This window comes from Hipposideros armiger, unplaced genomic scaffold (genome assembly GCF_001890085.2).
Source record: "Hipposideros armiger isolate ML-2016 unplaced genomic scaffold, ASM189008v1 scaffold_1146, whole genome shotgun sequence".
Lineage (NCBI taxonomy): Eukaryota > Metazoa > Chordata > Mammalia > Chiroptera > Hipposideridae > Hipposideros > Hipposideros armiger.
In genome coordinates this window covers 272,840-292,597 of record NW_017732496.1, presented here as the reverse complement: position 1 = coordinate 292,597, position 19,758 = coordinate 272,840, and the positions used below count along the sequence as shown (strand labels likewise).

The following is a 19,758-nucleotide window of genomic DNA, read 5'->3' as shown; positions in this document are numbered from 1 at the left end:
CACCCACCCCCTCGAGGCTCTGGCAGGAGCTGCCTTTGCGCTGGCCGGGGAGCCCGTGAGCCTGATCTCGGATCCCGGATCTTTGGTCCCCGATCCCCGCCAGCAGCCTCTGGCTACCAACGGCTCCAGGGAAGGGCGGCGTAGTACGTCTCAGAGACGGCGATGAGGCTCCGTTAAGAAAAAGCAAGCTGGACAGCAGGGATTTCGGATTCTGGGAACCGGTCCGGGCTGCCTCCTGGAGGTGCCCTTCCCGGCTTTCGGGCCGCGGGAGGGGGAACTCCTACGGAATATGCTAGTGTGGTTTCTGCAGAGCAGGGGAGACAGGGACCGTCTGTACCTTGGCACGGATCTCTCGGTGGCAAAGGGCCCCAAGGTGGAAGGGCAATATCCAGACCTCTGAAAGGAGCTGAAGGGGTAGAAAAGTGGAGGGACTTGATTCGGCTCTAGCTTCCTGGCTCTACTCTCAGGAGCCCCCTTGAGAGGAAATGATGGTTCAGACCATCCAGCGACTCCCTTCCACACTCCAAAGACCAGGGCAATTCTCAGAATCATGGCATTGTGGAAAAGCACCCCCGGTGGAAAAGAATAAAAATTATAATAACAGTTAACAGAGACTGAGTGCTTATATTGTGCCAGACACATAACGAATCACTTTACATATATTATCTCTTTTAATACTCATATACTCATAATCTTAATAGGTAACTTCTTTTGTTAGCCGTGTTTTACAATGGAAGAGATGGAGGGCCCTGACTCCCCAGACTCACTGGGCTAGGAAGTGGTGCAACCAGGGTTCGAGCTCTTTCATGTCCTACTTCAGGTCACTTGGAGATTCAGTACCTTCCATGTTGAAAAAATCCCCAATGGCCTATAAAGGTGGGGCTTGTATGTGGACCACGCACCTAATAATCAAGCTGATTAGATGTCTGCATGCTAATCAGGAAGCCTGAAAGCCCAGGAAGCCTGCCTGGGAGCTGCTGTATCTGTGACAAAGGGCACAATCAGGTTGCATGGAGCTCAGTGCTAGGACAATCTGCTGACTGGGTTGTCCCCTTCCTCCAGCCTTCCACACAGGTAGGGGACAATGTTGACATTCTGGAACTCTCCTTGGCTAAGAAGCACAGAGGTGACGGCACCTGGGCCCTGACTAAATGAAAGTGCTGCTAGGAAGCTTTCTTGCCTCAGACAAGGTTCAGATTTGGGCTGACAGCTGGGTGCAGCAGGGCCCTGGGAATTGCCTCCACCTCTCATCCACCTGAGTTCTGAAACCCAGCACAGGTGCTCAAGTGCTTGTGACTGTGCCTCAGACAGGGTTCAAGCTTGGAGTATGGGCCTGAGCTACTAGATTACGCAATATGAGGAAACGGGTCTGTGTTACACTATTTTAAGCCTTACAGGACTACTTTCCTCAACCAGACTTTCACATGCCATCAAACTTCTGCTGAAAAGACTTCACAGCTCCCTTTCTTCAAAAGGCAAGTCCTTAATCAGCAGGAAAAGGCCTGGCGTGATCTCTTACTACCGTACCTCTGTAGTCTTCCTCTAGCCACTCCCTCTTCCTCTTTCATTCCATTCAAACTCAATTCCATGCAATTCCTATTCAGGGCCTTCGCATATGTTGGCCTCTGCCTAGGATGCTCTTCCCCCACTGTCTGGCTGTCGTCTACTCACCCTTTAGATCTTAGCTTTCAGGTTGACATGCCCCTCCTCTGTGCTCCCATAGCTCCCAGTATTTCTGTATCCTAGTACTTATCACTGTATTGTAGTTGCCTGGTTACTTGTCTCTATCCCTCCCTCACTAGGCCATAAACACTGTGGGCAGGGACCGTGTTTTATTCACCGATGTTTCCCCAGGGTATAGCACAGTGCCTGGCAAGTAAAAGCACTCAGTAAATATTTGCTGTGTGAATAAATGCATGGTGGTCAGTGGGCCCAACCCACTCTGGTCCCTGTGCTGTTAAGATCCGTAACTATCTAGGTGCTGGCCTAAAGGGCAAATAAAGCTTTGGCTCCAACTGAGACAGGGGAAGCAATGGGTCCTCAGACTGTTCCAGAAACCTGCAACTTCAGTTGTTTGGCCCCAGCTCTTCTGACTTGATAGGATTTTGGTGTACGATTAGACTGAGCACTTCTCCACCCAGCCCACCCTCCTCGAGTCCCCCACAAATTTACCTCACTGGGCCTGCTTTTATGAAAGGTTTATTCCTAGTGCTAGGTCCCAATCTTCCAGGGCTCTAAGCACAATTAAACTGGGTGGGTAGGTGAGGGGAGGCCCATTCAGATGCAGGGCCAGAAATGGGGCTCCCCATTATTCCCACCCCTTTGGTCCCAGTCCCCTTCTCTGCAATGGGCACACATAGAGGAGGGTCAAAGGGTATTGGAGGCAACATCATTGGCCCAGGGGAGCCCAAGAAGAGCTGCCATTGGCTGACAGGGCCTTGTGAGGCTCTGTCATTGGTCAGGGAGCACACCCCAGGAGCTGGGGATAGGCCTGAGGAGTGATGCCACTGGCCAGGGAGTGGTTTTGTCATAGCCTTTGGCTGTGGAGTAGAAGGAAAAGATCTGGGAATGAAGCCCAGTGGCCAGGACGATAAGGGACAGGGCAGCAGCTGCTGGGCCTGCAGGCCCCCTCCCTACCCACAACAGTGTGGGCAAAACAGGTATCAGGCCCCAGCCAGGAAAAGGGAGCCCCAGCCAGAGGGCAGGTGGCAAGGGATGTCCCATGTCCATTCTCCCCCAACCTGGGACTGCCCTTCCCAGTGTCTTTCTCGATAGCCAAGTTGGGCTGGGAGCGGCTCACTGCTCCTCTAGCCAGGAGGGCTTCTCAGCTCCTGGAGGCCTCAGCTTGATGTTGAACTGCTGCAGAGTCTGCTCCAGTTGTTTCTGGTTCCCAGCAAAGTAGGCGGACACAGCATTGTGGAAGAGTAGCAGCTGCTTGTGCATCACCTTGATCTGGGGGTCCAGAGGGTCAGCTGAGCCTGGACTCAGATGCCCTTCTTGAGGGGTTGAGCCTGAGCCCAGACCAGAGGCGCATGGACTCTGCTCTGATGGTGCTTTTCTGGTGGGGGCTGAACACCACCAAGGGCGTCAAAGGAGAGGGTCAATCTGATGGGAGAAACCTAACTTCGTTGGCTGGGCCTGGGGTTCTGGTACACCAGCTAAGGGAGTGATTTTTCTGTTATGATTCTGGGGGCAGCAGCCAAATTCTTCAATAGAAAAGGATTGAAGGGAGGGAGACCTGGAAAGGTCCAGGAGTTGAGGGGGTTAGGGGAAGATCCCACTCTTTAGCCAGGCTGCATTTCCCCAGCCAGTGATGGGGAGGGTTTGGGAGAGGGTCAGTGTTACAGATGGAAAGATGGGCTGGGGTAAAAGGGGTGGGGCTGGCACCTTGTTTTCTTCCAGGAACTTGAGCTTGATGGCCACATCTCCCCGCAGCTTCTCATATTTGTCCCGATGGGCCTGGAACGTGGCCTGGGCACTCTCAAGTCGACCACGTGTCCCTGCATCCCGGGGGCCTAGGCTCAGCTCCTCTAAGTCTGTTCGGTAGGCATCATATTCCAGCCTGGGGAGGGGGCGATATAGGCTCGTCTCCACCCCTTTGTCCTCCACACATCCTCTTCTTTCCTCCCTGAATTCTTATGCCCCTAATCTCCAACTTCCACCCAAGCCAGCCAACTCCCAAAACCCTAGGCCCTGCCAGTGCCCACACCTGGCAGCCTCATACTGTTTAACAGTCATGAGTGTGTCTTCCATGGTCTTGGTGACCAAGGTGTTGATGCTAGAGACAAAGAAGTTCACAGCCCCTAGCAGGGTCTCTCCATTCTTGCACAGCAGCTTCTGTGTCTCCGCATTGTAGCCAAATTCCTCCTGAGGGCAGAAGGGAGGGACAGGCCTTGAGAAACAGTCCCTACCTGACTAGAGCCGTAGGGCCCTTCATGCCCCCCTTCCCCAGGAAGGAAGCAGCCATCAAAATGGAAACAACCAAGGACTGCCTCCAGCAAGGCTCTCTGAGCCAGAAAGTTAGTGGGGCCACCGTAGGGATGCCTGGGGTGGAAATGTGGGGGTGAAGTTCTCCGATAAGTTCACAGGACTAGAACGGGGAAAGCTAGTGCAGCAGGCAAGGGAGGGGCTCTGATTAGGCAAGGCTTTGAAGGCATCCTCGCCAATGCAGAGAAGGGTTACTTGTGAGGCACCTAGTGTGCCGCCTCCCTCAGCCCCTCCAATTTTGGACCTCTGTACAAACCCTTAGGCTGCCTCCACAGGTGAGTGCTGCTGGGGACAGGGCTGGGCCCACCCTGGAGGGGTTCTCCCTCTGGGCTGCAGGAAGGAGGGTGGGAGGGATGCTGAGGGGTGACTGCGTGGGAGGGCCTGGGCCCAGTCCCCCCCAACCTTCTGTGGCCTGGGCGAGGCACCTGAAGCTCTGGGGACTTCTGGCTGAGGTCAGCAAAGGCGTCACCTAGTGCATGCTGGGTCTGCAGCAGGCTGTAGAGGTGGGCTGTCAGTGCCCGGCCCAGCTGCAGGACACTCTCATACTTGCGCTTCGTCTCACGCAGCAACTCAATCTGCAGCTCTAGCTCCAGGTCCACAGTCCGGGAGCCTCGACCAAATCGCTCTGATAACAGCTGCTTTGTGCACTGATTGGGAAGTGGGGGAATAGGTCAGAGACCCTAGCACTCTGCCCCCAGACAGGTATCTAACCCAGCATACCCAGGCTGGAATATAGATGGACTATTAGGATCTGGGAGAGGCAAAAAGGTACCCAGAGGGGGTTTGGGGGAAGGGAGAGGTGCTTGAATCCCACCTTGTATGTGTTGATGCCCCATTTCTTGACGATGTCAAACTTCTCTCCAGCGATGCCCCGAGCTACCTCATCTCCGGGGCCAAGAGGAGTGGCACTGTGAGATGGATGGCGGCCGGACCCTAAAGGACCAAGTTCTCTGACACCAGCCTCTCTCAGATACAACCAGACACCTCTGTGGTCCACCCATACTTCCCTCCCAGCTCTTGAACATGACTTCCCTGAGGGAGCAGTAACTAGAGACAGTTCGATTCTCCTACTCACTAGGAGGAACTCATACCTTGTGCCCTGAGACCCAAATCCCAAATACATCTGGCCTCCTTCAGAGGTGGTGGTGGGGTTGGAGGGGGAAGGAGGAGGGAGCTGCTGGTGCACAGGGGCAGAGGAAACAGAAGAAAATACAATGAGTGGGGTGGCAGGTCAAGGATGGTGGGTCCTGATAACAGGCAGCCTGGTTGACATTCCCACGTGGAACCCTAGTCAGTGTGAGATGCAGGGCTGCTTGTTTCTCTAAACTTTAGAGTCTAAAGTAAAACTCTGAAAAGTCTCATAAATCTCCACATCAGCCCCAAGCTCCAGGGCACAGGGAACTTCTGTGGAGTTAACTTGACTTAGGAGGTGCCAGCAAACAAAGGACACATCTCAAGAGAAATGGCAAGCAGAGCCAGTTGAACAACCCTGGGACCTGGCCTTGGGCTGACAGTCCGCAGTGTTTATACTAGCAGAGGCTTCCAAGATCTCCAGAGGTAACTCAAGCTTTCTTAGACATAGCCTATGCTCCCCAGAACCAGTCCTCTCCCCTTCTCCATTCAAGCTTCCTCTCCTGTTCTGATCATTCATACCTGTGGGGATGAGTCCATCACCAGAGCCCCCATAGCCACCAGACACAATGCTAGTTTCATTGAGGTTGGGTCCTGACACCATCACCTGCTGGAGGTCCTATAGGCCAGAGAAGAAGGGGGGGGGGGGTCGTGTTCAGGAACATAGGGACAGCTGAAGCATTTTGGGGGTGAGAACAAACTTGGATTGAAGCATCACAGAAAGAGCACATAAAGGAAGTCTGCACAGAATCAGAACAAAGATTTGTAAAAAGATTGAAGGGAGTTCGATAAGTTAGGAAAGGCTACTGGAATAGCCCAGGGTTTATGAGTCGGGATTCCTAAATTGAAACAATAAGGAGAAGAAATCAAACAGAAGCACCTGCTCCAGCCCATCATCCTCAGGAAGCTGCCCGGCTTCGCCGTTCCCGTGGATGGGGATCTCCATTGTGGCTGCCTTCCCTAGGATCCCGTCCGTCATGGCTAGGGAAGGGACTGGAGTCAATGTCTCCACCCCAGCGCCCTGCAAAGCCCAACACAGACAGTTCCGGAAATTGGCCAGGCCCATAGAAGAGAAAGGTCTCCCCTGCCATTTCTGAGGTTTAGAGATTGTCCCGCGGATAGAGTGTTCTGGAATTTGGCTACCACTCCTTTCCTCGGGTAGTGCGAGTATATGTATTTCTTCCCTCCAAGGTGCATATATTTACACATGCACACCCAGGCCTCAAGTGTCTTCTCTTGAACACTTCCAACCTCACCAGGACTCCGGTGATTATTCATGCATTCCATTATTCAACAGACATTTAATGAGTGCCTACTATGTGTCATGTGCTATTTGAGGCCATGAAATACAGCAGTGAACAAGAGAGATAAAGTCTGTGTTCTCTTGAAGCATATCGCCACGCAGGTGTTTCTCCCCATCAGGAGATGAACCCCTTTCCAGGGCTCGGTATGTTCTCTATCGCTTACCCTTTCAACACTCCTTCAGTGTTTCTTCCCCTTTCCTTCAGGTGGTCTCCCCCTCCTCCATCCCATGCACCTTCTCTTCCTCGGGCTCTTCCCACCAGGCCTTAGTTGTTTCAGTTGGTTTATGTTCCCAGCTTCTGGGAAAGCCTCTTTTTCCCAGGACATAGGTGATCCCTTCCAAAGTCAGGTGATCCCTCCCCAGGTGTGTTTCCCCCACCCCCCACCCCAATACACCTGGGCATCAGGTGTGTCCTCATCCTTCCCCAGGCTCAGAGGTATCTTGCCCTCAAGACAGGTTCATGCATTCAACTTCCCCTTGCCCAAGTATGCCCCTCTCACCTGGGGACGGGCCTCTCTTCCCCTCAGGGCGCCTGGCCCGGGCCGCGCGGGGACCTCGGGCTCCAGCTCCCGTCGCGATCCTAGCAGCAGGTCAGGGACTCGGCGGAAGTGACGTCCTCTCCCGGGCAGAAGAAGCCGGCCACGTCGCAGATTATAAGGGCGGAGGTGACGTTAGCAGCCGGGGGCAGGGCGATCCTTGAATCAACCCCTCAGTCCCTGGGGATGGACGAGAGATTACTTCCGGGGCGTTACCGAGAAGCTGTAACGGAAGTGACGTAGTGCGTGCGCTGGTGGCGGTATGGAGCAGCAGCAGCAGCAGCAGCAGCAGTTGAGAAATGTGAGTGGCAGCTGCAGTGGCTTCAGGGCCCTACATTCAACTGTCCTCGCCCCCCGCATGACGGGAACCCCAAAAAGCCAGGGATCCGAGGGCTAGGGACATCGGGCTGTGGTGCGCGGTCCTGGGAAACTTCAAGGCGGCGTGCGCAGCCTTGAATTGAGTTCTGGGTCTCCCTCATAGCTGAGCTCTTGGTCCCCTTCTCTCCCAGTTGCGTGACTTCCTGTTGGTCTACAATCGGATGACGGAACTCTGCTTCCAGCGCTGCGTCCCCAGCCTGCACCACCGAGCTCTGGATGCTGAGGAGGTGGGTAACCGCGTGGGGGATTCCTCCTCATCCTCAGAGTTAACCGTAAACTGCGTCCTTCCTTCCCCCACTACCTTTGGCCAGGGCCTTGCCATGACCCTCGCCCCTAGGTTGGAGATGGGAAGGAAGGAAATGGATCTGACAGGACACCTTTGTCCCCTCTGCCCACCCTGTCTTCCTTCCAGGAGGCCTGTCTGCACAGCTGTGCTGGGAAGCTCATCCATTCCAACCATCGCCTCATGGCCGCTTACGTGCAGCTCATGCCTGCCATGGTACAGCGCCGCATCGCAGACTATGAGGCCGCCTCAGCTGTGCCAGCTGTTGCTCCTGAACAGCCTGGAACCTCGCCGTCAGGCAGCTAGCCATCACCAACCCCCGGATGGGAGGCACTGGATGGACCCTCAAATTGAAGGAGCCAGTGGACCTTGCTTGGGCTGGGTACAGCCTGTACATAGAGAGTGAGGCGTTGCCTGAGAGCTGGGTACTGTTGCTCCTTTTTCTAGAGTTAATAAACCCGCTTTTGTTATGTTTGGTTTATATTCTGGGCAAGGAAGCTTTGCCCACTTTTTAGCACCATCTTTTTTTATTCTGTCGGTTAGTGCATATCTGCCGGCTTCAGCCCTGGCTGCAGAAAAATTGCCTTCTTTGTATAGAAGGAAACCTCAGCATTCCCAGGAACCTGGTTAAAGCAAGGTCCGTGGGTACAATTTTAAGGTTGGTAATAGCAACGAGAATTTGGTTCCTGCCCAGAAGACAGAGAAAATGGGAGCTCTGTCTAGCTGTCCTTTACTTAATCTGCTTTTAATGGCTCACCTGTGAGCCAGATGTGCATTCATTCATAGCTATTTTTTGTGGACTATGCCTTACGAGAAGGAATTGTGCCAGATTTGGGGAAAGGAAGAAATATCCAAGGACAGTAGATCAAGAGATCACAGGGATTTTAGGCACCACCTCCTGGGAAATCAGTGGCTCCAGAACAGAGATGAAACCTGTGAGAATCCTGGGGTGTTGTGGCACTTCAGCCATGTCCCCAAGGTGTTCTTTTCTCACTATTTCCTGTCTTCCTCAATGAGCAGTAAAACCTTAAAATAAAGAAGGCGTGTGCTCATCTTCAGGGGCAGTGAGAAAGGGGAAAACTTAGACTGTATTCTGCAATATGGTCAGCCTTGAAGGAGAGAAACCCAAGGAAGTAGTAGATGGTAGTGATTATGGGAAAAAAAAGGGATAAAATGAAATCTTCAGGACCTCTTAATGTTACCTTAATGTCTCAGTGCTTATCTATAATCTCCTAATTCCAGCTCTTCTACCCTCTACCCCATGTTGTTCCCACTGTGCCTGTCCTGTGATTTCTAATTCCAGCCTATCCATTCTTTCCTCATTATTGCCCCCTTGTGGAATTTACTTCTGCATTCAGCAGTCTGAATGGCCTATCATTCCATCACCCCATTTTCTTGCTGCCCTTGTGTCCTTTTTGTATCGTTCCAGTTGTTTAATCTTTTCTGTTCCTCTATTCAAACTGCTAGAGAAAAACACAGCTGTATAATGAATGCTACTAAATATTAAATGAAGGTCTCCAACTTCAACCAAGGACTCACTACCAGTAAGCAACCCTTGTGGGTTCTGGTCTATTTGCTCTCCTTAATCGCCATGGCAGTTATTTACATCTTCACTGTTCTCCTTAATCCCCCATCTCACCCTCCACAGTCCCCCAACAGGTGACCATGTCCTTTCATTTTTTTACAGAGGCAATGGAAACTCTTAGACATCGGCACCCACAGTAATAAAAATAACTTCTTACAGTCACCCACAAAGCACACGTTTTCTCCCTGTACAGATCAGGAAGTTGAAATTCTGTATGTGCAGTCCTTGTATTAAAATACAGACCTGACTTTAAAATCCATGGTTTGTTTTTTTTTACTATACCAGATTACCTCACAAAATAATATCTGTTGAGCCCCCACTTTGTATAGGTTCTGACGTTGGTGTATGTCCTGCTTCATCTTAGTTAATCTTTATGACAAAACTACAAGTCATAGGTATTATCCCCACTTAACAGATGAGGAAGCAAGAATCCAGAAGATACTAGAAGCACATCTTGTACACAATTACCTGTTGAGAAAAGTTAACTCCAATCAGCTTTTTGCCTTTTTAGGGTTGGTGTTTCTGCCACTGTGGCTTCAGAACATAACTGCCTACTCCTTTGCAAAGTCTGATTCCTTTGAGGCTATTCAAGTGTACCACTCTCCCTATTTGTCCTTAGTAACTACTCCTATCCTACTTTCCACTAAATACCTAGCCCTTGGTCTTTCTAGCTACCTGTTGATACTTAATGTTTACATGGGCACTCCATTCAGAATCTTGGTTTCTTAGTTTTTTTACCCATTCTCCAATGATTTTCATTCTCTTAGCTACCCATTCCTGTAGTTATATCCCAGCTATTGTCTTCAACTCACACTGCTCTATTCAAAACACTATTACTTGCATCTTATTCACCTACCATATTCCTCCCACTTTATTTATTGAACTATTCTACTACCATTCTTTGATTTCACTGGAGCAGTCAGGTCATTGCTTCTACCTTCTCTCCATGAACACCTTCCTGTCTTTAGATTCCTATTCAAGCTTAAATTCTGGTGATCCTCTTGGAATAGGCTGCATTTGCTTAACTCGTCTCTTTTGGATTCTTAGATAAAATGAAACATTTGCGCTTCCATTTGGAGAACTAAAAGCCACCCAAGGAAATCACTATAGAGCAGATTTATAGCACTATGGACCTATGGCTACCAGCTTCAAATAGAGTCTCAGCCCCTATAATCCTACTGGATTTTTCTAGTCATCTCTCCTGCTTACTGCAATGAGTATTTCAAACCAGTATTCTTAAGTCTTATTAGCTCCCCCCCCCACACACACCATTCTCTTCACTTCCTGAAGATATCATTTCTTACTTCATTGACAAAAGTAAAAGCTGTCAGTTGGGAACTTGCACAACATCTGGCCACCAAATTTGGTCACCCACCCACATCTGCATCGTTCTCCTTTCCTGTCTAAACAGGGCAAGCGTTCCTCTTAAGGCCAATGCCTATTCCTTTGCTCTGAATCCTAGTCCTTCCTTTGGAATCTCTGACTTTTTCCCACTTTACTAAATTCGCGTCAGTATTTAAACCTGCTGAAGACTCCCCTGTTAGAACAAACAAACCACTCTGTACCTCATTCCCCCCCGGGCTGTCATCCTCTTCTTTTCTACTGTACAGCTAAACTCAAAACAGTTGGATACTTTAGCCCTCTCCATCCCATTTCTCTATTCAGTCTGTTTTGACTTCTGTAAGCTTTATTCTACTGAAATGGTTCTTACTGAGATCACCCTGGCTTACTGAGGATATGACCTTCATATCCCTGAATCCAGTGGTGATTTTCCAGTCCAGGCTTACTTCCCTTCTCAGTAGCCTCTCGTACGGCTAACTAGTTCCTCATCGTCGACGGTCTTCCACTGGTGGCAGCGATTCCACTCACACTTTTACTACTACCTCTTTGGCTGTAGCTTCTTAGCCTCCTTTGCAGGCCCCCTCACCTCCACCTCCAACTTTTAAATTTAAGTTTCTCTATGTCCTGTTGTTTCTCAGTCTGTTTTTTCTAGGATTGTTTTCTTCCCCACTCTGAGCTCTGGGTACCAATGATTCCCAGGTCTCTCCTCCAAGCTATTTGATTGACATCTCCATTTAAGTGTCTCAGAAACATCCCCAGCTCAACATTGTTTCCTCATGAACTTTCCTCCTATGCCCAGTACTCATTCAGTTGCTGAAGCTCGAAACCTCACTCGTCCCCTCACTCAATTGCCAAACCCTAACAGTTTACATTTCTAAATATCCCTTGATTTTGTCTCGTCTCCGTGTTCACAGTCTCTCACCAGGATTATTGCAATTGCTGCTTCTCCCCATACCTACCTTTGCAATCTGTTCTCCATTCTTAAGCCAGAAAACACAAACTGATGCCTAAAACTTTGCAATAGCTTCCTATTCATGGGATAAAAACTTGACATTCTATACAGGACCTACAAGGCCCTGCATGACCAAGCTCCTGCCTACCTCAGCTTTATCTTGTCAGTGACCCAGACCCTGGATCATTAGTACTGTTGTTGAATTGAACTGAACCACACCTCACTCTCCCTGTCTGTGCTCTGACCACACTGGCCTTTGGATTCCTTTAACCTGGCATACATTATTCCATCTCAAGACCTTTACACCTGCTGTTTCCTGCCTTGCAATGCTTTCCCACTACCTATTGAACTACTCATTCTTGAGTACTTAGTTCAAATACTCTTTCCTCAATTCTTTCCAGACTCCGGCTCCCATAATTCTTTGTGTTTTTGGCATTAGCACTTCTAACAGTTGCTCATGAGGTCAGAGTCCTTGTTTGTATTGCTAACCATTGTATCCTTATCACAGTGCCTAGCACATAATACATGTTCGATAAATATTTGTTGAATGAACATCTTTCAGTATCTTCTCTGCTCATTCTGTGTACATAAGAGAAAGGCTTTTAATGAAAAGAGACAGAAGTGAATCTATACTTAACCTCTGCTGTTTTTTCCCATAGCACTATCACGTGTTATATACAGTAGTTTACTCATTTTGTTTATTATGTATTATATGTGTCCCCTTCTAGAATATAAGCTCCATAAATCAGGAGTTTTTGTCAGTGTTTTTGTTTTGTACACCGATGGCACCAAACACCTAAAGTGGTGCCCAACATATTTGATGAGCAGTAAATATTTGTTGGGTGAATGAAGGCAAGAGAGAATAAATGCAAAGCAAAGGTCTAGAGCTTGGTTTTAGAGAAAGGAAGAGTACCTCTTATAACAGGAAGGAGAGAGGAATGGATAAAAGCAGATCTAAGTAGTTTTTTTATTTGGTTTTGGAATACTGAAAGTTCCTTTTAAATAGCGTATGTGATGGTTAGTTTTATGTCAATTTGGCTAGGTTACAGTACCCAGTTATTTAATCAGACACTAATCTAGGTGTTGCTGTGAAAGTATTTTTATAAATGTGGTTAACATCTACAATTAACTTTAAGTAAACAAAATTACCCTCAATAATGTGGGCGGGCTTCATCCAATCAATTGAAGGCCTTAAGAGCAAAAACTGAGGTTTCCCTTAGAAGAAATTCTACCTTAAGACTGCAGCATTAACTCCTGAGTTTCTAGAATGCTGAAGTATCCTTCAGATTTTGCCAGCCCCCACAATCGTGTGAACCAGTTCCTTAAAATAAATCTCTTTATGGATATACACTTGTATCCTAGTGGTTTGGTTTCTCTAGAGAACCCTGGTTGATTATTTTTTTTTTTATTAATAGGAGGTGAAGTTATCATCGGAAAGTAAAGTAGAAGAAAATGGAAAATAAGAGAGTGCAGGAGGTTTGGAACAGTCTTTGCACAGAATGGAAGAGTGAACTGACAAAATATATATATATATATATTTTTTTTTTTAATAAAATATATATATATAATTACCGTATTTGCCGGCGTATAAGACGATTTTTTGGCCCTGAAAAATATGCCTCCAAGTGGGGGGTCGTCTTATACGCCAGGTACACTTCAGATAGACTGCCCATAGTGCTTGCCCCGTGCCATAGTGGCCTCCCGATGCCCGCCCACTTCATTCCACATACCGTTCAGGCATCAGCAGCGCTGCTGGGTGTATGCTCGGCTGTTATGCGATTTTGCTGTTATGCGATTTTACCACACTCGCAAAATCGCACACAGCCAACCATATAACAAACTCTGTATTTTGAGTGGAAATGTTAGGGGGTCGTCTTATACGCCGAGTCGTCTTATACGCCGGCAAATACGGTAGATTTTTAGGCAGTGCTGAGAGCTCAGTTGAGGTTACCCAACAGAATTAATTCCCTTTCTTTCTCTGAAAAACTATTGTTTTAAGGCCTTACATTTTAAGGCCTACTGTGACTCGGTGACTCGTCTTTGTTCTTCCCAGGAAGAGTTGCCCATGCCCTTATTTATGCCCTCATTGAACCCTGACATAATTCAAAATTATGTCAACAGCACTTGGTAGAGTGCCATGAACAACAAAAACACATAGCTAAGACAGTCAATTATATCAAGTGCTTATTATCTCCAGGCTCTGTTCTGAGGGCTTTATATACTTTAACTCATTACATCCTCCCAACAATCCTATAAGGTAGATACTACTATTATTTTCAATTTACAAAAAATGAAGCAGGTAAAACATTCCACAGCTAGCAAGTGGTGGTGTCAGGTTTTGAATCCAGGCAGTCTGACTCTAGAGTCTGCCCTCTTTCTCACTAATGAAGATTGCTATACATTTATGCATTTGTTCCACAAATGTTTTCTGATCACGGACTCACGGTGCCTAGTGCGGGAGCTGGGGAGAGAGCAGAGAGCAATCGAAATCCCTGCCACCATGGAGTTTATGTTTCTAGTCAGGGGAAACAGACAATAAGCAATTAAATGTTTATATGAGATGGCAATAGGTGCTATGGAGAAAAATAATACAGGGTAAGGAGGATAAGGAAGGTGGGGCGAGTGTTGATATTTATATTGGGTGATCACAGAAGAACTAATGTCCCTGAACAGAAATTTGAAAGGAGGGAGTTAAGCCTTGTGGTCATCTGGAAGAAGAGTGTTCACTGGTTTAACCTCAGGTTGCTCCCTAGTATCCATTGTCCCCTTCTTTCTTTACTAATAGAGCCCCTGACTTTTTATCTGAGCACATGGCCATTGAAGATAAAGATTAGAGTTTACAGCTTTCCTTGATGCCATGTGTGTCTGTGTGACCCAGCGATGTATGCATTGCCAGATTGTGCCCTTAAAAGTCAGGATATGCTCTCCCCTTCTCTTTCCCCCCATCTCACTAGCTGGGATGGGACCTAGCACCCATGGTGGTAAATTCTCTTGGACCTTGAAAACAAGGACCACTTCCTCAGAGAAAGCAGAACATCTAAAATGCTTGTGTATTAGCCCTGGAGTGACTATACTTGGACGGTTATGTGAGAGAAATAAACATCTATCATGTTTAAGTCATTGTATTTTTTTGGTCTTTTTGTTATAGCATATGTGTGTTAGGCAGAATTTTTAGATGGCCCCCCAAATTTTCCACCCCCTGTGTACATATCCTACATAATCCCTAGGACTGTGATAGATTTTACTTCTGTAATTAGGTTATATTATATGGCATACTTGACCTTAAGAAAGGGAGATTCGCTGGTGGGCCCGAGCTAACCACATGAACATTTTAAGAGCAGGGAGTTTTCTCTGGCTGGTTGCAGAACACGACATCAGAAAGATTCCAAGCACGAGAAGGGTTTGAGGAACTATTGCTGGCTTGAAGATGGAGGGGCCATATAGCACTGGAGGCTGATGGCCAGGAAGGAAACAGGGATCTCAGTCCTACAACCACAAGGAACTGAATCCCGCCAACAACAGGAATGAGCTTGGAAGAGAATCTTCCCCCAGAGCCTCTAGACAAGAATTTAGCCCAGCCAACACCTTGATCCCAGGACTATGATACCCTGAGCAGGGAACCCAGTCAAGCCATGCTGGATATCAATCTACAGAACTGAGATACTAAATGGGTGTTTTTAAGCTGGTTAGTTTGTGGTAATTTGTTACACAGCCACAGAAAACTTGTCTGTCCCCTAACTGAAATAATTAGAGATGTACATAGGCTCCGAGGTGGGACCATGCTTGGTGTGATTCCAGGCACCACAGGAGTTGAGTGAATGGAGAAAGAGAGTAGGACAGAAGATCACAGAAGTCGCAGGCAACTGATCGGATAGCAAGTTGCTGGCCATCATAGAAAGTTGGCTTTCACCTGAAGGGATGACATGGTAAGGTATTGGTGAGTTTTGTGCAGAGGAGTGACAGGATCTGCTTATGTTTGAAGTTTCCCTGGCCATTCTGAAAAGAGCAAATTGGGCAAGGGTGGAAATAGGGAGACGAGTTAGAGGGCTATGGAATAACCCAGGTAAGGTAATGGTGCCTTAGACCAAGGTTGTAGCACTTAAGGTGGTGAGAAATAGTTGGGTTCTGGATATATTTTGAAGCTATAGCCAACAGAATTTGCTGAAGGATTAGACATGAGATGTGGGGATTGGGAGGGGGAAGGGAAGTCACCTTTGACTCCAAGGTTTTGACCTGAGCAACTGGAAAAAACGTACTTGCCATTTACTGAGATGGGGAAGATGGTGAAAGCAGGTTTTGGGGGCAGGGGGCAGTTAGGAGTCTAGTTTTGGACATTTTACGTTTTTAAGTTTGAGATACTAATGAGATATTCAAATGGAGACATTAAATAGACAGTTGGATATACAAATCTAGATTTCAGAGCCATGGTGGGACTGCCCTATGCTCAATTGCTATTTTTATTTTAATCATTCAGCCCCCTGACCCTGATTTTGAGCTTCCTGTGTTGAAGGATTTTGTCTTATTCAGGGGGCTTTGAGGATTGAGATGGGGTAGGTGGATATGGGTGGCGGGGGATGATCCCAATGACAGGTCGTTGATGCCTGGCGCCAGCTTAGCCGCTCAGGGAATACCCTCAGGATTGCTACTTCCCCTAATCAACCGTGTTGTACGTTTTTTCAGACCCAGCCAGCTGACCCTCTATTCCCAAGGCCAGCGGGCAGCCGGCACGTTCCGCCCGGCGCTGCTCCCTCTGCCCCGGGGGGTGTTCGACTCTGGGCCCTCCCCTTTCTGGCTTCGCAGCGGAGCCCCGCAGGGTCAGAGAGGCTTGAGCCTCGCGGGAGGGAGGTAGTAACCGTTCTAACAGCTGGGAGGTGGATGGAACTGCGGGTGACTCTTCGGCTCCGGATCCGCTTTTTTCCGTCCCCTGGGACCGCTCTACCCTGCTGCCGCCAGAAAAGTCCCTTCCTCCCGCTCTCCCACGGAACCCTCCACTCTCCCTCCCCCTCCTGCCAGCCAGCTCCTCTGACACGTTTCCCTCCCTGCTCACCACCACCCACCCCCGCCCCCATCACCGCCGCCATCCCAACCAGTCCCCAGCTTTCTGTTCTCAATAGTCCCCTCAGCCCACAGGCAGACGGCACTGGGATTTTGGCCGCTTCTGAGTGAGGACCTGTTTCTCTTCTTTAGGCGATCGCCAGGCTCCCCTCCCAGGGACGGTTCCTCGCTGTTACCGAGGTTCTCTGAGTGAGCCTTTTCCTTGTGTGTATCAGTTTGCCTCTACAAGTGGTCACGCGTGTGTCTGCCAGTCTCTGCGTGTGGGTGGCTGTGAGTAGAGTCAGCCTGTGCCTACAGCCCAAGACTTAAGTTCATCCATTTCCCCAACAGGCACTCCTTGATGAAACCTCATCGGCAGATCTGTCTCTCTTCTCTCGCCTTGCCTCCTGTACCCCTTAGGCCAGGTGAGGGGGACAGTGTCGGGGACGGTGGGAAGGAACTCCTGTGCAGGGAGGGCCCCTACCTCTTTCCTGGGCCTGCTTCTTACCACAGTCTTTAGGGAAGTTGTAGGGAGGGTGGAGGGTCCCCGGAAAGGACCTCTGCTGGTCTGGCTCTGCCCTGCAGCTCCCTGAGTCCCTCCCTTCCCCTTTCCCCTAACCCTTTTGACCCTGACCATCCTCTACCCAGAGCCTAAGACCCCCTTCTCTTACCCCTGTCTTGGGCTGGGGCAAGCAGGTGATACCCAGCAGCCAAGAGCCTGGAACTGGCAATCGGAGCCTAAAAAATGGGCAAAGTCGGTTCGCCAGCAGTTGACTGCCCAGCTCCTCTTAGACTCAGAGAGGAGGGGAGGCTCATCTCCCACAGAGGCATCATCTGATGCCCTTAAGTCTCGTCACTGGCAGAGGAGACAGAGGAAGTTCCTGAAGGCAGTGACTCAGTCAGAGCAGCCCAGAGGGCTGGAGCTCCTGGTAGCTGAGCTCCGAACTCTGTTCTCAGCTGTGCTGCAAGACCGCAGCCCTGAAGCCTGGCACTATCTGCATGCAGTGCTGGGCCTGCTGCCTCCATATCGTGCGCTGCTCATTGGTCACCTTGATTTGCTACCCTTCCTGGAGCAGCTATACCACTTGGCACCCTGGGTCCTATCCCAGCTCCAACTGGACCTGCTAGATGCCATAGACCGGGCCTTTCCCCGAGACACCTCTTTGTTAGAGAGTGCCTCCCATGTTGACTGCTATCTGCAGAAGCAGAGGTTCCATCATGACCCCCCATTCCTAGTGTGCCCTTTTGTGCAGGCCCAGGGGGGTAGGCAGCAAGTAGAGGAGGAATTGGCCACATGGCTGCGACCATTGACTCTGCCTGAGCTACAGCACAGCCTGGGTATTGTTGGTGCCGAGGTGGCCCTGGAAGAGGCCCGGTGGCTAGATGGCCTTAGCCTCCTGCCCTTGGCGCTGGCAACGGACATCCCTGTACAGTATGAAAACAGTGGTGCTGACAACGCAGAGGAGGAGCCTGTTGGAAGAAGAGAGACTAAGTAAGTGAGGGACCCAGTCTGGGGCTCTGAGCAGAGGAGAGAAAGAAGCCAGTTTATGGGCGCCTTTTTGAGTCACTTGGATGTCTAAAGCCAGCTCCCTATTGATTTTAGGGATTAGCCTGATCACAAGCTAAGCTGGTATGAGGCTGTTTCTCTCTTCCTTTTTGTCTGCAAAATCAGCCCAGTGGTTTTAGTGTTAATCTCCATAGGGAAATGCAGAAATTAATGTAAATCAAAAGTCAGCCATGAGGAAGCCAAAACTTCAGAAGACAGCTTGAATTTCCAGACTTCTTCCTCAGGTGATATTGGAAGGCTGCTTTGTTCTTTTTCTCATTCATTCATAATCCCTGAGCCTCACCTCTGGGCTGACCTAGTATTGGGTGCTGGATGCTGGGTACAGGTCCTTCCCTCGGGATGCTCCTAGGTGAGTGCTTGTCTGAGGACCTTCCCTCTCATGTCGATGTGAGCTAAGCCAGCTCCAAGGCAGTCCCAAGATTGCCTATGGGACTTTCATTCTAACCCTCCCAGAGTCTTCTCCCTGCCTTGCCAGTGTGGGTATCCTGGCTCTTGAGTGGTGATTTCCCACCCCAGTCTGGCTCTCGTTGCTCTCTTCAGGACTTCAGGATGTCTATAGGAACCTCCTCTTCTGAGCGTTCTCTAACTCTAGTCTTGGAATTCCTCCCCATTCTCTGGCCTGATTTTCTAAGTGCTTTGCAGCTTGCCTGTGACACATTCACTGTCTGGGAAGAAGGGTAGTCTTACCTTTAATCAAGCTTGAATTTGTCAGTTTTTGCTCTGAGTTTATGGCTGGGTCAAGTTTTTCCTGAAGCCTTAGAGCCCTAATGGTAGACAGATAGGCAGGCTCCTGGGTGCACTGATAGCAGGTGGCCAATGCCAAGAATTTATGCTTTCAATAACCCCAGCAGACTCTTCCTTTCTCAAAGACCTGCCCTGTGTCTTGAGTGTAAGTTTCCTCTACTGGGGGAACTTAACTGAAGTGAGAATGGGCTGAGATGTTGGAAAGGGGTCAAGTTCTTCGTCCTCTCTGGGGATAAATCTCTGAGGCCTAGCTAATGTGGCTTAATTTGCATGAAGTTCTCCAGGGTTGGTCTCCCAGGCATTCATTCATTCAATAAATATTATTGGATACCCAATATATATCAGCAGCTGCTAGACGCTGAGGATATAGAAGTGAATAAGACAGATTCAATCCCTTCCCTTGGGTTTTACAGTTTAGTTAGGGAGATAGATGTTAAATAAGTTGATACAAGTAAAATATAATTACAAATGATGATAAATGCTATAAAATCAAAGAACACTGCCTTTCCTTTGGCTGCTTTTCTGGGTGTGTGTGTGTGTGTGTGTGTGTGTGTACAGTTAGGGGAAAGCACATCAGAGGAGCTTGTGTTTAGACTGGAGTTAAAATACCTTACAGGTTAGGAGGTAAAATAAGAGGAGAGTTTCAAGGAGGAGGGAGCAGTTAGTAGTGTTAAATGCTACTGAGGCAGGTAAGAAAAATCTGAAAAATGTTCACCGGATTTAGCAACAAGGAAGGGGTTAGTGAGAGCGGCTTCAGGAGAGTCCTGTGAGGAGGAAGACAGATTGTAGTGCATTCAGGATTGAATGGGAGATGAAGAAGTGGAAATCGCATTTTACTATTCTTTCATGAAGGTTGGCTTGAAAGGGAGAGAGAGATAATAGGACAGCAGATTGAAAGAATAGTGGTGTCTAGATAG

The 19,758-nt window shown here is 48.8% G+C and overlaps 3 protein-coding genes across 5 annotated transcripts in view; 2 read left to right on the top strand and 1 right to left on the bottom strand.

Annotated features, from left to right (window-relative positions):
- Nucleotides 1–2,182: 2,182 nt before the first annotated feature.
- Nucleotides 2,183–7,045, bottom strand: ARFIP2 (ARF interacting protein 2). 2 transcript variants are annotated; one of them, XM_019632489.1, is made up of 8 exons: nucleotides 6,922–7,045; nucleotides 5,999–6,139; nucleotides 5,641–5,737; nucleotides 4,802–4,920; nucleotides 4,413–4,634; nucleotides 3,710–3,867; nucleotides 3,388–3,562; nucleotides 2,183–2,952 (listed from the first exon to the last, which is right to left on the bottom strand). In XM_019632489.1, exons 2-8 carry the CDS (start codon nucleotides 6,095–6,097, stop codon nucleotides 2,797–2,799), a joined length of 1,026 nt encoding a protein of 341 aa, XP_019488034.1. In that variant the 5' UTR covers nucleotides 6,098–6,139; nucleotides 6,922–7,045; the 3' UTR covers nucleotides 2,183–2,796. The 2 variants fall into 2 exon arrangements, with proteins under 2 accessions (XP_019488034.1, XP_019488035.1); XM_019632490.1 differs by lacking the exons at nucleotides 4,802–4,920; nucleotides 5,999–6,139; nucleotides 6,922–7,045 and having other exon boundaries at nucleotides 5,641–5,700.
- A 123-nt stretch (nucleotides 7,046–7,168) lies between these two features.
- TIMM10B (translocase of inner mitochondrial membrane 10B) lies at nucleotides 7,169–13,028 on the top strand. Of its 2 annotated transcripts, XR_002122747.1 has the most exons (4): nucleotides 7,169–7,258; nucleotides 7,467–7,562; nucleotides 7,748–8,043; nucleotides 12,912–13,028. XR_002122747.1 is itself a non-coding variant. In XM_019632488.1 (3 exons), exons 1-3 carry the CDS (start codon nucleotides 7,220–7,222, stop codon nucleotides 7,922–7,924), a joined length of 312 nt encoding a protein of 103 aa, XP_019488033.1. In that variant the 5' UTR covers nucleotides 7,169–7,219; the 3' UTR covers nucleotides 7,925–12,850. The 2 variants fall into 2 exon arrangements, 1 of the variants encoding a protein (XP_019488033.1); XM_019632488.1 differs by lacking the exon at nucleotides 12,912–13,028 and having other exon boundaries at nucleotides 7,748–12,850.
- A 4,260-nt stretch (nucleotides 13,029–17,288) lies between these two features.
- Nucleotides 17,289–19,758, top strand: part of LOC109376523 (dynein heavy chain domain-containing protein 1-like) — a gene marked incomplete at its 5' end in the record, with an annotated part of 76,243 nt that continues 73,773 nt past the window's right edge. Inside the window, 1 exon segment of the mRNA XM_019632457.1 lies at nucleotides 17,289–18,022. Within this exon segment, the coding sequence (XP_019488002.1) occupies nucleotides 17,289–18,022 (734 nt within the window).

Excerpts from the sequence above, each read along its gene's own strand:
- ARFIP2 (XM_019632489.1), bottom strand. The coding sequence starts at position 6,097 with ATGACGGACGGGATCCTAGGGAAGGCAGCCACAATGGAGATCCCCATC. Across the intron at positions 4,921-5,640 it reads TGATGGACTCATCCCCACAG|GGTCCGGCCGCCATCCATCT; the intron begins GTATGAATGATC and ends TTGGTCCTTTAG. Across the intron at positions 4,635-4,801 it reads GGGGCATCAACACATACAAG|TGCACAAAGCAGCTGTTATC; the intron begins GTGGGATTCAAG and ends CTTCCCAATCAG.
- TIMM10B (XM_019632488.1), top strand. The coding sequence starts at position 7,220 with ATGGAGCAGCAGCAGCAGCAGCAGCAGCAGTTGAGAAAT. Across the intron at positions 7,259-7,466 it reads AGCAGCAGCAGTTGAGAAAT|TTGCGTGACTTCCTGTTGGT; the intron begins GTGAGTGGCAGC and ends CTTCTCTCCCAG. Across the intron at positions 7,563-7,747 it reads GAGCTCTGGATGCTGAGGAG|GAGGCCTGTCTGCACAGCTG; the intron begins GTGGGTAACCGC and ends TCTTCCTTCCAG.